The sequence below is a fragment of the Corvus hawaiiensis genome, chromosome 2, assembly GCF_020740725.1.
Source record: "Corvus hawaiiensis isolate bCorHaw1 chromosome 2, bCorHaw1.pri.cur, whole genome shotgun sequence".
NCBI classification, from domain to species: domain Eukaryota; kingdom Metazoa; phylum Chordata; class Aves; order Passeriformes; family Corvidae; genus Corvus; species Corvus hawaiiensis.
In genome coordinates this window covers 19,943,555-19,956,942 of record NC_063214.1, presented here as the reverse complement: position 1 = coordinate 19,956,942, position 13,388 = coordinate 19,943,555, and the positions used below count along the sequence as shown (strand labels likewise).

Sequence of the window (13,388 nt, the reverse complement as noted above, 5' to 3'; positions counted from 1 at the left end):
TGCGCTGAGATAGGCAGATGCTGATGCAGCTGTAACTTCATGAGAAGTTTGGACAGGGAGAGATGGACCAGATGAGGACTTTTGCTCCAAATGGGAAAGGAGAAAACCTCAGTTCCTAGAGATGCTCCCAGAGATAGTCCTAGAGATGAAGATGAGGAAGACCCTTTGCTCCCAGGGAAGGAGAAGGGCCTCTGTTCTTAGAGGTGAAATGCTCCCAGAGATGGGTGAAGAGAACTTTTGTTTCTGAATGGCTCAAGCTTAAAATTGTACCCCAAAAAACTTCAAGAGTGGACCCTCGAAAGCAGTTGTGGGAAAAGCTGCAAGTCGGGGGAAGGGACTCACATGCGAGCAGAGAGACTCCTCTTCCTAAATGGACTGAACAATATTTGGAAGTGGGCGGCTGTCTCGTTGTGATAATGTTTTCATAGCACAAGCAAGAAGAGACTTCTCTTTCTAAATGGACTGAACAAGGTTATTATGGAAGTGGTAAACAGACTGAACATCTTAAGGGTTGTCTTTGAACATTGTCAGTGGGAGAAGGGAGGAAGGTGGGGGGAGGAGAAGAGCTCTGAAGGTGTGGTATAGTTTTTTTTTTCCTTCTTTTAGGTCTGTTAATAAACTTCTTTATATTCTTTCAAGGTTGGTGCCTGCTTTGCATTTCTCCTAATTCTTATCTCACAGAAGGTAAACAGTAATGAGTATTTTGGACCAAACCACTACACTAAATTGGTGTTTCCGCCTGGTTACAGAACCAAACCCGCTACAAAATCTTAGGTGCTTCCTTCCCCTTAAGGGTGGGTCATCACACATTCCCTGTCCCCCTGTCCTCTTGGCCCTGTGGGACACGATGGAAGAGGTGACAAGGGACAGACAGATGTGTGTACCCCTCCCCACCATGGCACAGCTCCCCCATCACGTCCATGCTGTGTGCGACGGAGAACAGTGGAGACAGGCACTGGATGAACGTGGCTTTATCTACTGTGGCAAAAAATAATAGTAATTAAAAAAAAAAAACCAACACAAAAACCAAAATAAAGGTCTAAACATGTAAAAATGAGAAGGGATGGTGTTGGAGCCACCAGGCCCCACACAGAGCATCACATCTGCCTGGTTCCAGCCCACCCATCCTGGTGACCTGGCACACAGTGCTGACCCACACCAGGGCCTTCTTGCACCGGCTGTTCCCTTTGTGCTCATCCCTGTGCAAGGCAGCGTCCAGCTGACACAGCCTCCTCCCCACGCACACCCACCCACCCATGAGGAGGAGAAAGCCTCAAGCAATGCAGGTGGGCTCGATGTGCCAATGATGGGCGCCTTGGCATTTAGTAGGAAACAGGGTATCTGTCCAAGTTCTGTGGCATCACCGTGGGGAGGGAAGGGATATAAAGAGAAAAAAATAGGGAAAAAACCAAAAACAACCCAAAGCGGTGGAGCAGAGGTGGTGGGGGCAGGCTCAGGGGATGCCAAACTGTACAACCAGTTCTTCTTTGGCGTCAACACGGATCTGTGAGAGCGCACTGAAGGCGTAGGCAGCTATCCGGGACACCTGCGGGCACAAGGACACGGCTGCGTCACCGATGGCTCCTGCAGCTCCTGGTTATCCCAAATAAACTATCGCAGGAGATTAACCTCCAGCCCTAACAAATCCCTAAGCCTGTTCTGGGCTTTGCCCCCAGCTCTAACAAGGCCTTAAACCTGACCTAGGCTTTGCCCTCAGTTCTAACAAGTCCTGCCAGAGCTCTGGGCAAGCCAGCAGGGCACCACTGCTCCTCTAGGATAAGGATGTGTCTCTGGGGAGCATCGCAGGGGCCCAGGGCTCACCCCAGCCCTGCTCACCTGCTGCAGGTCTGCGAAGGGGACAGGGTCACTGGCAAGCACTTGGTGCGGTTGGTTAGTCAGAGACGGCAGCAGTGGGAGCTTCTTCCAGTGCGTCAGGTTGCTGCTGAGCATGGCCAGCCGTGTGCTGTGAGGGGAGAGCAGAGAACATCAGTGCCATGCCAAGACATGGGGACACCCAGAGGATGGGTGCTGCACCCCCAGGGGGAGAAAGGGAGAGCAGTGGTGCTGCACTCCCAGCATCCAGCTCTCCAACACAGGAACCTGTCAAGCAGAAGCAGTCACATCCAGCCCCCCACCATCTGCCCCAAGGGCTGGGTGAACACAGGAACCCTTTGTCCTGGGCTCTGCTGCCTGCACTGCCATGGGCCTTCCCTGAGCAGGCTGCACCCTGCTCTCCAAGACGCCACAGCCCTACTACATGCTGAGGCCAGGCCAAGGCCCCAGGGACCTGCCCAGGGACACACATGGCTGTGAAGGGACTGCAGGCACCCCAGGGGAGAAGCGTAGGTCCCACCTGTACTGCCTGGCTCTGTCCATGTACTCGTGCTGCTCCATGCCCTGGGAATCTGCTGCCGACACGTCGATGATGTTGCTGCAGAGACACAAGACAGTGGCTCCCACTGGAGGCTCATTGCTCCCCCTGAGTTCCCTCCCCATCTCAGAGCATCCTCTGACCAGGGCAGACAAAATCCAGCACCCACCCGCACCTCAAAACAAACATCTCAAGGCCAAACTCGCCCAGTGAATGCTGCCAGCTGGACACAAGTGTGCCAGGCTGGAGTGGCTGTTCTCCAGGAGGGAAATGCCAGGGAATGTCTGCCCACAGCTGCCCTGGGGCAGAGGCAGGCAGAATCTGCAGGAAGCTGGGGGCTGGTCTGGGCTCTGGGGACCTTGGCATGCAGCCACCTGAGGAAAAAAGCAGGGACTGCTGGGAGGACAATGCACTCGGCAGATGTCCTGAGAGCCCCGCTACCGAGCCCTGGGCTCACAGAAGAACTGGGCTCTTACCCAGGGCCCTGCCACAGCTCCACTGTGTGCACCCCACAGCAAAGTAGCACTCAGAGCTGCTGTGGCCCTGCATGTTGGACACACATGAGTGGCCAGTAGCTCCCCAATGCCAGGCAGGGAGCAGAGGGGCCTTCAAGCATCCCAAAGCCCTCCCAGCCAGGCTGGACACAGGCCTCTCCCCACATTGCCCCTATGCATTTGAGGAAAAGCCTCCTTGGAAGGGGATACAGTGCTGCTGCCCCCCCAGCCACCCTCTCCACATCCCCATGGACTCACTTTCTTATCCAAACCCTGCCCCTATTTCCAACCCAGCAGCTGAGGGGTCACCTCACATCTGTATTCCCATGGGGCTCAAAGCTGAGGGAAGGGGCTGTCTGAGGGCAGAGGGACACAGGGGGCTCTGCCACAGCTCCTCCCTTGCCCTCAGCACATATGGCTGATCACCGGGGCCCACAGCCAGGCAGCCCCCCAGCTGCATGCCACATCCAGGGTCACCACTGGTCCCCGAGGCATGCTGCCTGCCCCATGGGCACGGCCTGAGACTTACATGGCTGTTTTGGCGAGGATGGAGGACAGCATGGCCTGCTCATCGGTGCGTGCCGACGGGAGGTTGTGGTAGCTCTGCTCCGCTCCATTCAGCACTTTGTTGGGTGGGCTGGCTGCCGGCTCCAGCAGCCGCTTTGTCTCTTCCTCCTAAGTGAAAGGCAAGAGGAAAATCAGCCCTAGCTTCCCCACATCAGCACCACTAACCCCAGGGAATGAGGCAAGTCTCACCCTCCACCTGCCAGAAGGGCTCCCTGTGCATCCCAGTGTAACCCAGGACAGCCTCAGCGCTGCTGGGGCAATGGCCAGGCACCTCTTTACCCAATTCTTTTGCTTTTTCCCAGCTGAAGTCCCCCCAGCCACAAGGACAGCAAGTGTGGCTGAAATCGGGCAGCACATTTGGAGTGGCCAATCCTGCAGGCAGGAGTCTGCAGCCAGCATCGACCTGCATGAAAACCCTGCAGCTAATGACGATCTACCGTGGCTCCACTCCTGACTGGGCACCACAGACACCCCACCCTGCAACAGTGGGGGGCTCACCTGAGCCCCATCTGCCACAGCCCAGGGACACCGTGGTGTGGGGGGTTCCCAGAGTCACAGGGCATGTTTCCCCACTCACTCCAGGAGGTGCAGAGCTGCAGCTCAGCCCTTAATCCTCTGGCTTTTCTGAATGGTGCTGCAGGGGCTGTGAGAAGAGCCCAATAGGGAGATCATGGGCACAAACACGCAAGAGAACAGGATCATAGAATCAGTAAAATTGGAAAAGCCCTCTGAGCCCAACCATTCTCCCAGCACTGCCAAACCCACCACCAAATTGTGCCCCAGGTCCTCCAGGTGCTTTTAAATCCCTCCACAGATGGGGACTCCAACACTGCCCCGGGCAGCCTGTGCCAGGGCTGTACAACACTTTTAGGGAAATTTTCCCGAATATCTGACCTAAACCATCCATGGCACAACCTGAAGCCCCTTCCTCATGTCCTGTTGCTTGTTCCCTGGGAGCAGAGACAGACCCCCCACCTGGCTGCACCCTCCTGTCAAGGAGTTATGGAGAGTAAGAAGGTCATCCCTGAGCCTCTTTTTCTGCAGGCTGAGGCCCTCAGTTCCCTCAGCTACTCCCTGTGCTCCAGCCCCTTCTCCAGCTCCGTTCACTTCTCTGGACATGCTCAAGCCCTTCCACGTCTGTCTTGTCCCAAGAGGACGCTCAACCTGTGACCCATGGTGGGCTGGGAGTGCAGCCACTCCTCCACACATGCCGTCGGTGGCATCTCCAGCTCCTCTCCAGCCAGAAACTTCCTCTCCCCTTTCTCCTGCTGGGAAATGCTGCTGCGATACTCTAGGCCAGGCCCTTCTCCTTCCTTTCTCACGATACAGTGGGAGCCGGCTGGGCTCCCCGGGGACGGGCTATCACAGCCGAGCTCTCACCGCACCCGCGGATTAAGTTTCGCGGGACAGGTGACAGCCCCAGTTCTGCCCTGGCCCCTGAGCTTCGCGGCAGTCAGGCTGTCCCAAGAAGGAAAAGCTGGCGCTGCTCCCGCCGGCGCCGTTTGAGGCCTTGGACTTACACCTGCAGCGGGACGGGGGAAGGGTCTGGGCCGATCCCCGAGCCCCCGCCTCCAGCCCCCACGCGGCACCAGGGGGCCACACGAGGCGGCGCGAGACACGCGAGGAACGAGTGACACGAAGGCGGCGACAGGCGGGAGCGGCGCTCAGAGGGCCCCGGGAGCGGGGAAGGGCCAGGCCTCACCGGGGACGCGCCGCCTGCCCCCCCCCCCCCCCCCCGCGACCGGGCAGCCCCGGGGGAGACGGGAGTGGGGCCGAGCGTCCCTCCCAGCGCCGCCCCCGCCGCGGGCCTCGCGTCCCCCCGGCGCCAGGCCCACCTGGTCGGAGGCTTCGGCCTCGCTGCTGTAGCAGCAGCCCATGGCGAGCGCGGCCCCGGCTCCGGCACGGCCCCGCCGCGCGGTCACGTGAGCGCCGAGTCACCCCGGTCACGTGAGCGGCGGGGAACACACACACACACACACGCGCGCGCGCGCGCGCGCGCTCACACGGCCGCGCCCGCCGCCAGGGGCGCGCGTGGTGTCACGTGGGACGGGGCGGTGCCCGCACGTGGGCTACGTCACGCGGCCTAGCGCGCGGTCACGTGTCTGCTCCCAGTGCACCGCCCCCTCCCCCCAGTGCTCCCCGTGTGTTCCGGGCGCGCTCCCGTGCTCAGACACCGTGTTCCTAGGGCCCCACGTTGTCTGTGCTTCCAGTGTTCCCAGTGTTTCCAATGCCCCCAAGTTCACAGTCCCCCAACACTCCCCATGTTACCAGTGCTCCCAGTGCTTCCAGTGTCCCCAGTGCTCATAGTGTCCCCCTGTACCTGGTGCCCTCAAGTTCCCTGTGCCACAGTGGTCCCAGTGTTCCCAATGTCTCCAGTGTTCTCAGTCCTCCAGTGCTCCCAGTGTCCCAATGGGACAATGTTCCTGATGTCCAGATGTTTGAAGGATAAATTTGTTGTCAATAGATTTGCCTTGTTACGGTTTAGGGCTCATATGCTTCAACAATCTCTGCACAGGGGAGATTTTCAAAGCCTGGGCCCAAGGTTATGCTACTGATAGTGGACACAAAGGGTGCAGAACTTCCCATTTGGCAGAATTCCCAAGATAAGTAGGAAAGTAACAAAATCAACTCAGTAACTGTGCTGAAATCAACTCAGACAGTTGACAGGTAGTTCTAGCACTGGGACCACCGATTCACAAGCACTGACCCAAGAGATCCACCAACACAAAAGGGGAGAAAGACTGTGCATGCAGACTAATTAACATACAAAGCATGGGAATCATATAACCAATAGAAAGTAGAACACTAATTAATGACAGAACTAGGTAACTCACAGCCAATGAAAAATAGTTTTGTTTGCTAAATGTATAAATAGTGAAAAGTTTCAATAGGTGTGGTGCTGGCTTTGTAGATTGGCTCCCCAACCCCCCTCTCTGTGCACAACTGTAAATAACCAAATACCTCATTTCTTGCACACTGGGGGAAGAACCTGTTTTGGGACTACACCCTTAGTGCTCCCACTGTCCCCAGTGTTCCCAGTGCTCCCAGTGTTCCCACATTCCCCATGCTCCCAGAGTTCCAAGTGGTCCCCATGTCGCCTTTGTTCTCGGTACCTCCAGTGTTCCCAGTGTCCCCCTGTTCCCAGTGCTTCCAGTGCTCAGAATATAAAGTGGGGGGTGCCTGCCCATGCAAAGCGGTGACTTAATTCCTTGTTTTGCTTTGCTTGTGTGCATGGTCTTTGCTTTCCCTATTAATCTGTCTATGTCAATCACAACCCACGGGTTTTCCAGCTTTATTCTTCCAATTCTCTCCCTGATCTTGCTGATGGGGAGGGAGCAAGCGAATGTATTGGGCTTGGTTGCTGGCTGCGGTTAAACCATGACTGTCCTTATTTGTCGCCCAGTGTGGGGCACTGAGGATTGAGATAACAATAGATCTGTCCAGAGTAGGTTGGAAACAAACTTGATCTCAGCATTTGCTGTATTAGGTCCAGAGCCACTGGTCACAATGTTGCTTGGTCCGTTCACGTGGGTATGGTGCCTAACCCTGGATGTATTCCTGTATGTGCTCCTCAGGGTGACCTTTTACAGAGCAGGGACAGGGATCGGCATTGCTCTGTTGCTGTACTGTGGATATGAGTTTATGACATGATAACATCAAGGGCAATGAGAGTACTTTGGGATGTGTATTCTGTGCTGCTCTCCTGCTGCCCTTACTTCAGCACTACCTTTGGGAGTCCATTAATACTTGTACCCAGTCTGTGGGAGGAAGGGGGGAAGGATGATTTTCCCCCTTTTTCCCCCCTTTTCCTCCTTTGGGCCTGTTGCAACAGCTTTTCAGAATTTTGAATTGCCTTCGGATGTTAAGGAAAGCACATTCTTGTTGCGATGTCTGCTATGTCTCAGTGCGCTCCACACTGTTTAGAGTCATGTTTGGAGGCAGAGCAGAGATTTCCAAGGCGGCCATTCAGAGACGTGTCGTGAGGGGGAATAGTCATGAGCGGCATGGAATGTACAAGAAAATTGGCCAATTTTTTGAGAAATTCTCTGCTCCAGTGGTTTGGGAGTTCACCCCTGAACAACTCCAGGACCCTGATAAAGTGCCAGAATATTTGCAAGGAGTATGCTATGGCAACTCCAGAGGTGAGTAGCTTACTGCAGTGTGTTGGGCCCTGGCTACTCTTTATTGGACATTGGTGGTCAGTAGAGAGCACCCTCGGGGAGGAGGAGGAAACAGAGCAACAGGCACCGTGGCCACACCACCTGCAGCTGAATCTGGTGAACAACCCACGCTGGAAGCAGTCACCCCTGCACAGAAGAGGGAATCCAAGACAAGATCAGTTCAGTTAGTGAGCGATGAAAAATCAGCACCCTCAGAACAGGAGGAGGAGGCAGGGCCAGAGAAAATCACCTGATCCATGTCCCCAGGTGAGCTGTAAGATGTGTGAAAAGGTTTCAGCTGCCAGTTAGATGAGCCCCTGGTGACCTGGCTGCTCCAGTGCTGGGATATCCCAGCCCTTGATATGGAACTGGATGGTAGTGAAGCCAAGCAGCTGGGATTCCTGTGCTGGGATGTGAATATTGACAAGGGGATTGGGAAGAGGACAGAAACTCTCAGGTCAAGCACGAGGGAAAGGCATTCTCTCAAGGGTGATCGAGTAGTGCACCGAGACAAGTGGAACACCATGGAGCAAGGTACCCAGTATCTTGGAGAGAATGAGCTGTGCTGGGGGTTGAATCTACTGTAGGGATTCAAATAATGAGCAGTCCCCTGTAGGACCAGGTGTCCAGTGGACACAATCCTTGTGGCACAAGTTTGTACAGAGCACACCATTGTCATACACCAACTCATTGTCAAGGAAATTGGCAGAGGGAGCCATCTGGTATTGTCTGTTGTCAGGAAGGGGGTCTTCTATGTGAATAGTTTCTTTTCTTGTACCCCCTGTCATTAGTATTGTTGCTGTTACTGTTAGTTTTCTTATATCCAGTAAATTGTTCTTATCTTAACCTGAGGTCTTTACCTTTTGCGCCTCCAATTCTCCTCTCCATCCTGCTGCTGTAGGAAGAGGGAGAGGAAAGTGGGGGAGAGAGAGAATGGGTATGGTTTTCAGGGTCTCGGTGGGGGCACTGAACAGGGGAGTAGCATTCCTAAACCACAACAGATCCCAGTGCCCCAACCCTCCACACCCCCAGTGCTCCCAATACCCCCATGGTCCCAGGCCCCACAGTGTCCCCAAAGACCACTGATTCTGGCTCACAGTCCTCCCGGTGCCCAGTGCTCCTGACTCCCTGTGCTCCTGTTACCCAGTGTTTCCAGTACCCAGTGTTCTCAGTGCACAGTGACAGGACTCCAGCTCCAGTATCAGGACCACAGCTCCTAGTACTACACACCAGTATTGGGGCCCAAGCTCCAGTACTGGTACCCCAGGCTCCAGTATCAGCACCCCAGCCCCAGGCCCCTTTCTGCAGCCCAGGACCACCTCCCTGCCCCAGCCTGGCCCCGTCTCCGTTGGCAGCCCCACTGAGCTGGTAACTGGAGCTCTCAGCTGCAGCTGAGGTGACACCATCAATAATTGAGTGGCAGCAGGGCTCCACGCAGGACTGCCTGCCGCTGCCTGCCTGGAGTGTGAGGACAGGTAGGTGCCACTCCCGTTGCCCTATCCTGTTGCCATGGCTGGGGACCCCCAACAGCTCAGGGTGTGGGGAGCAGGGTGTGGGAAGCAGGGTCTGAGGTGCAGGATATGGAGGGGTGGGAGCAGAAAAGCTGGACCAAGGGGGGTGTAAGGGGTTGTGCTGTACGGTGCCCCTCAGAGCAGCCCAACCCCCTGAGATGCCAGCCCTGCCAACCCAAATATCAGGACTCCAGCGGATGGGTTCCCAGCACTCCCCAGCCCTGGCACAGGGACCCCCACAGCATCCTGGGGTGCCCCAGCCCTGCAGGCCCAGCAGCACTGGAGCCCAGGGAGAGGTACTTCCAGGGGGTGCACAGCATAGCCAACTCGTGGCATGAGTGGGAGCTGTGAGGCTGGCACTCTGGGAGGATGCCCCACCACAGCGTCCCCTGTGATGGGATAGATTTGCCTCATTATCGTTTAGGGCTCACATGCTTCAACAATCTCTGCACAGGGGAGATTTTCAAAGCCTGGGCTCAAGGTTATGCTACTGATAGTGGACACAAAGGGTGCTTTGAACTTCCCATTTGGCAGAACTCCCAAGATAAGTAGGAAACTAACAAAATCAACTCAGCAACTGTGCTGAAATCACCAGCCTCACTCGCTTGTGATGGTGTCTCCGGTGATTGCCCTGGCCTTCCTCCCCTTCATTGTCACTCTGCTGATCCGATACCGGCACTACCTGATGCTGCTGTACCGGGCAGTGCTGGTGGCCTGGCTGCGGGACCGGCTCACCGGCACCTCGCGGGAGCAGCGTGCCTTCCAGTACCTGCTGGCCCATGCCATCCCTGGGGACCCCCACCACATCCTCCAGACCTTCGATCAGTGGTGCTACCACTGTGAGCACCTCAGCTGTGTGGGGCCTGAAAAAGGTGAGTGCCACCCTTGCTTGCCCACACCACACTGGGCATGACACTGGGCACGGCCATGGAACCATTAGTATGGCCATGGCACCAATGACATGGCTGTGGCACTGCCAGCATGGCCACAGCACCACTGGCACAGGCATGGCAGCACTGACATAGCCATTACAGGGTTGGTGTGGTCATGGCACCATTGGCATGGCAGTGGCATTGTTCATATAGCCATAATATCATTAGCATGATTCTGGCACCTTTGACATGGCCATTGCACTGCTAGCACAGCCATGGCTTTGTTGGTATGGCTATGGCATCAGCGACCTAGCTGTGGCATTTTTGGCATGGCTCTCCTCCATTCCTCTGGGCACTGGGAAACTGCTTGGCACCTTCATCCTGCCCAGGGCTTGGGTGGCACAGGTTTGTGGGTGCTGAGAGGCACATGCCATGTCAGGGCGGATCGTGGAGCGGGTGCTGTTGGAGCGGGCACCACTGCGGGTGCTGGAGCTGGGCACGTACTGTGGCTATGGCACCGTGCTGCTGGCACAAGGGCTGCCCCCAGGTGCCCGCCTCTACACCATCGAGGGGGACCCCCGACATGCTGCCGTGGCTGAGAAGGTCATCCGCCTGGCCGGCTTCAGCGAGCAGACGGTGAGCACCCGGGTACTGGGAGAAAGCCCAGGTCTGCACCTGAAACCAGGGAGGAGATGGGTGGGGGTCCTTTGCTGCTGTGGCAGGGACTGCAGCACCTGCTGGGTAGCATATGTGGGAAGAGAAAGGTCCTGTCCCATGTGGACCCGTCACCACCCTGTGAAGCAGGGTGGTGGGTGGGCACCCTGACACGCTGCCCCAGCGACTGAGGGTGCTGCAGCACAGGTGGAGCTGATCGTGGGCCCCTCAGAGGAGGTGATACCCCACCTGCGGGAGAAGCATGGCCTGATGAAAGCCGACTTGGTCTTCATGGATCACTGGAAACGCTGCTACCTGAGGGACCTACGGCTGCTGGAGAGCCACCAGCTGCTGGCTGAGGGGGCCACCATCCTTGCTGATAATGTCCTCTTCCCTGGGGCACCCCACTTCCTGCAGTACGCCAAGACCTGCGGCAAATACCACTGCAAGGTGCACCGCGCCAGCCTGGAGTACTTCCGCGCCATTCCTGATGGTATTGCCGAGCTCCGCTACACCGGTACCTGCTGAGCAGGCGGCAAGCTCCTGCCTCGTAGTGGCCACGGTTACTGCGGGAGTACCAGGTCCCCAACCCCCCGCCTCGGCCTCAACATGGGCTCTGGAGGAAACACGGTGGCTGCTGTGGTCTGTGGTGGGGTGCAGTGGGTGGTAATGACGTGGCTCATTCCCTGTAGTGCTCCTGCCTGCACTGCACAGGAAGGTCTGCCAGTCACCCCAGTGGATGGTGGGGAGCAGCCCTGCACTTGCCTGGGTGGCACCCCCTGCCTGCCCTGGTGGCCTCACACAGATTTGGGGTTGTTTTCTTGAAAACTGAGTTTATTAGAAAAGATGTGTCAGCTCCAATGTGCCAGGTGGCAGTCTCCCCTCTGGCTCCCCTGGGGGGCTTCCCTCTCAGCCCCCCATCCTACACAGCATCTATGGCAGGAGGAGCTTCACTGAACTGTCCTCCAGAGCCATGGTGGGCAAAGGCTCTACCCCAGCTTCCAGTTTGGTGTGGTCGTGGCAGAATCAGATCATCCACTGGTCCTGATCCTGCTCTGTCCCTTCCATGTCCACCTGGGAAAGAAAGAGGTTTGAGATCCCCCACCAGAGAGAGAACCCAACAGAGGGAGTGAAGGATCGAAGACAGCCCCCAGAGCTCACGCTCAGGGTCCCACACACTGCACATCCCCTACTTTGGGGTCTATTTACCTCATTGATCTCCCCATCATCAGGAGACTCATTATAATCATTCATCTCATCCATATCCTGCATGTCCTCATCATCTTCTGAGTCCTCTTCGCTGTCTTCATCATCTTCATCATCCTCCTCCTCCTCCTCATCATAGTGCTGTGGACACAACAGCTCCAGCATCCCATCTGCCCCTCAAGCCCTGTGGCAACCCCCCAGTTCCCAGCCCACACACCCACCTCGGATGCTGGCTTTCCTATGGGCACCAAGTTGTTGTCCTTCTCAGCGATGCTCTGGAGCTGGGGAAGGGAGAGAGGTGGGTGAGCACCCCGACAGCTCCACAATACCCTGGCAAACAGGCCCTTCTATCTCAGCTGCTGGCTTGTGTCGCTTCCTGACCATGCCTATTTCCAGCTGGCAGCTGCTCACGGAGTCCTGCTGTCTCCCTGGCATCCCCCAGCCAGGCAGGGAAGAGCAGCTACAGACATCTGCCTGAACACCCTGGCACCAGGCAGGGTGGTCCCAATGATGCTCTGGGGCTGAGAAGGTTCAAGGTGTCCCCATATGTGGTGTGAGGAGCTCAAACACAAAGTTTATGTATTTCTTTATCAAAAAAGAATCAAATTTGAGGCACCTCATCAGCCAGACAAACACAAACACAGCAGACAATTAAAGCTCAATTAAAATACGTCAGCACCTCCCACCCAGAGGGACCTGGAACCTCTTCTAAGTGCTGGGGTTTTAATTGATTTAAACTTTTTTATTTAATTATAAAAACTTAATTACTGAGGGTTTTTTAAAAACTTTAATCAAATAGATATTCCCCCCCATACTCGGGGCACTGCAGCACCAAACCACGCTCATAGCGCAAACACTTGTCAGTTACCAGGATCAGAAATCGCTCCTCGATTCCCTCGGGAGATTAGTTAATTAATTAATTGGCAGCTGGTGCAGGAGCCTCAGTTCAGCAGCAGCTTGTTAATTAACCCGCACACAGTAAACGGGGAGCTCCGGGAACAGCCCGCACCGAGCCAGGGTGGCACACGGATCACGGACACGGGACCAGCGGTGCCCGAGCCGGCAACACCGGCACAGGACGCTGAAGAACGGGCACAGTCGATGGACACGCGGGGGGAGCGACGCACCGGAGGAGCCCCGCGACCCCCCACCCCAGGCACTGCCTCGGGGCTGCAACGAGCACCGCGGCCGTGCCCGCTGAAGGAGGAAGGGCCGCTTCCCCAGCCCCGAACCCGTTCCCGGCCTCCTGACACTCGAACCCACGGCCCCACATCTCCCCCCGCCCCGGTGCCCACCCAGGCCTGGTGCTGCTGCTCTTGCTGCTGCAGCTCGGTCTCGTCAACGCACGGTCGGTCGAGGTTGAACCAGAGGGACTCGGTGAGGCGGGGCAGGAGTGAGGGGAACAGCGTGGACATGGTGGGAGCAGCGCCAGGCCGGCGCCGGCCGCCGAGCCGGAAGTGGAGTCCAACCCGGAACCAGTTCCAGCGCACGGAGCATGCGCGGAGGGAGGGGGCCCAGGCCCGCAGGGGGAAGGACGGGCGGGGCGTGGTCTG

At 56.7% G+C, this 13,388-nt stretch overlaps 3 protein-coding genes across 3 annotated transcripts; 1 reads left to right on the top strand and 2 right to left on the bottom strand.

The window, feature by feature from the left end:
- Nucleotides 1–955: 955 nt before the first annotated feature.
- LAMTOR1 (late endosomal/lysosomal adaptor, MAPK and MTOR activator 1) lies at nt 956–5,423 on the bottom strand. The gene is made up of 5 exons (XM_048295546.1): nt 5,268–5,423; nt 3,395–3,540; nt 2,354–2,431; nt 1,837–1,963; nt 956–1,546 (listed from the first exon to the last, which is right to left on the bottom strand). Exons 1-5 carry the CDS (start codon nt 5,307–5,309, stop codon nt 1,454–1,456), a joined length of 486 nt encoding a protein of 161 aa, XP_048151503.1. The 5' UTR covers nt 5,310–5,423; the 3' UTR covers nt 956–1,453.
- Nucleotides 5,424–9,631: 4,208 nt separating this feature from the next.
- Nucleotides 9,632–11,443, top strand: TOMT (transmembrane O-methyltransferase). The gene is made up of 3 exons (XM_048295473.1): nt 9,632–9,975; nt 10,415–10,611; nt 10,837–11,443. The coding sequence occupies exons 1-3, from the start codon at nt 9,714–9,716 to the stop codon at nt 11,155–11,157; spliced, it is 780 nt and encodes a 259-aa protein (XP_048151430.1). The 5' UTR covers nt 9,632–9,713; the 3' UTR covers nt 11,158–11,443.
- ANAPC15 (anaphase promoting complex subunit 15) lies at nt 11,443–13,325 on the bottom strand. The gene is made up of 4 exons (XM_048295475.1): nt 13,131–13,325; nt 12,057–12,116; nt 11,839–11,976; nt 11,443–11,703 (listed from the first exon to the last, which is right to left on the bottom strand). Exons 1-4 carry the CDS (start codon nt 13,248–13,250, stop codon nt 11,656–11,658), a joined length of 366 nt encoding a protein of 121 aa, XP_048151432.1. The 5' UTR covers nt 13,251–13,325; the 3' UTR covers nt 11,443–11,655.
- Between the last annotated feature and the right edge of the window lie 63 nt (nt 13,326–13,388).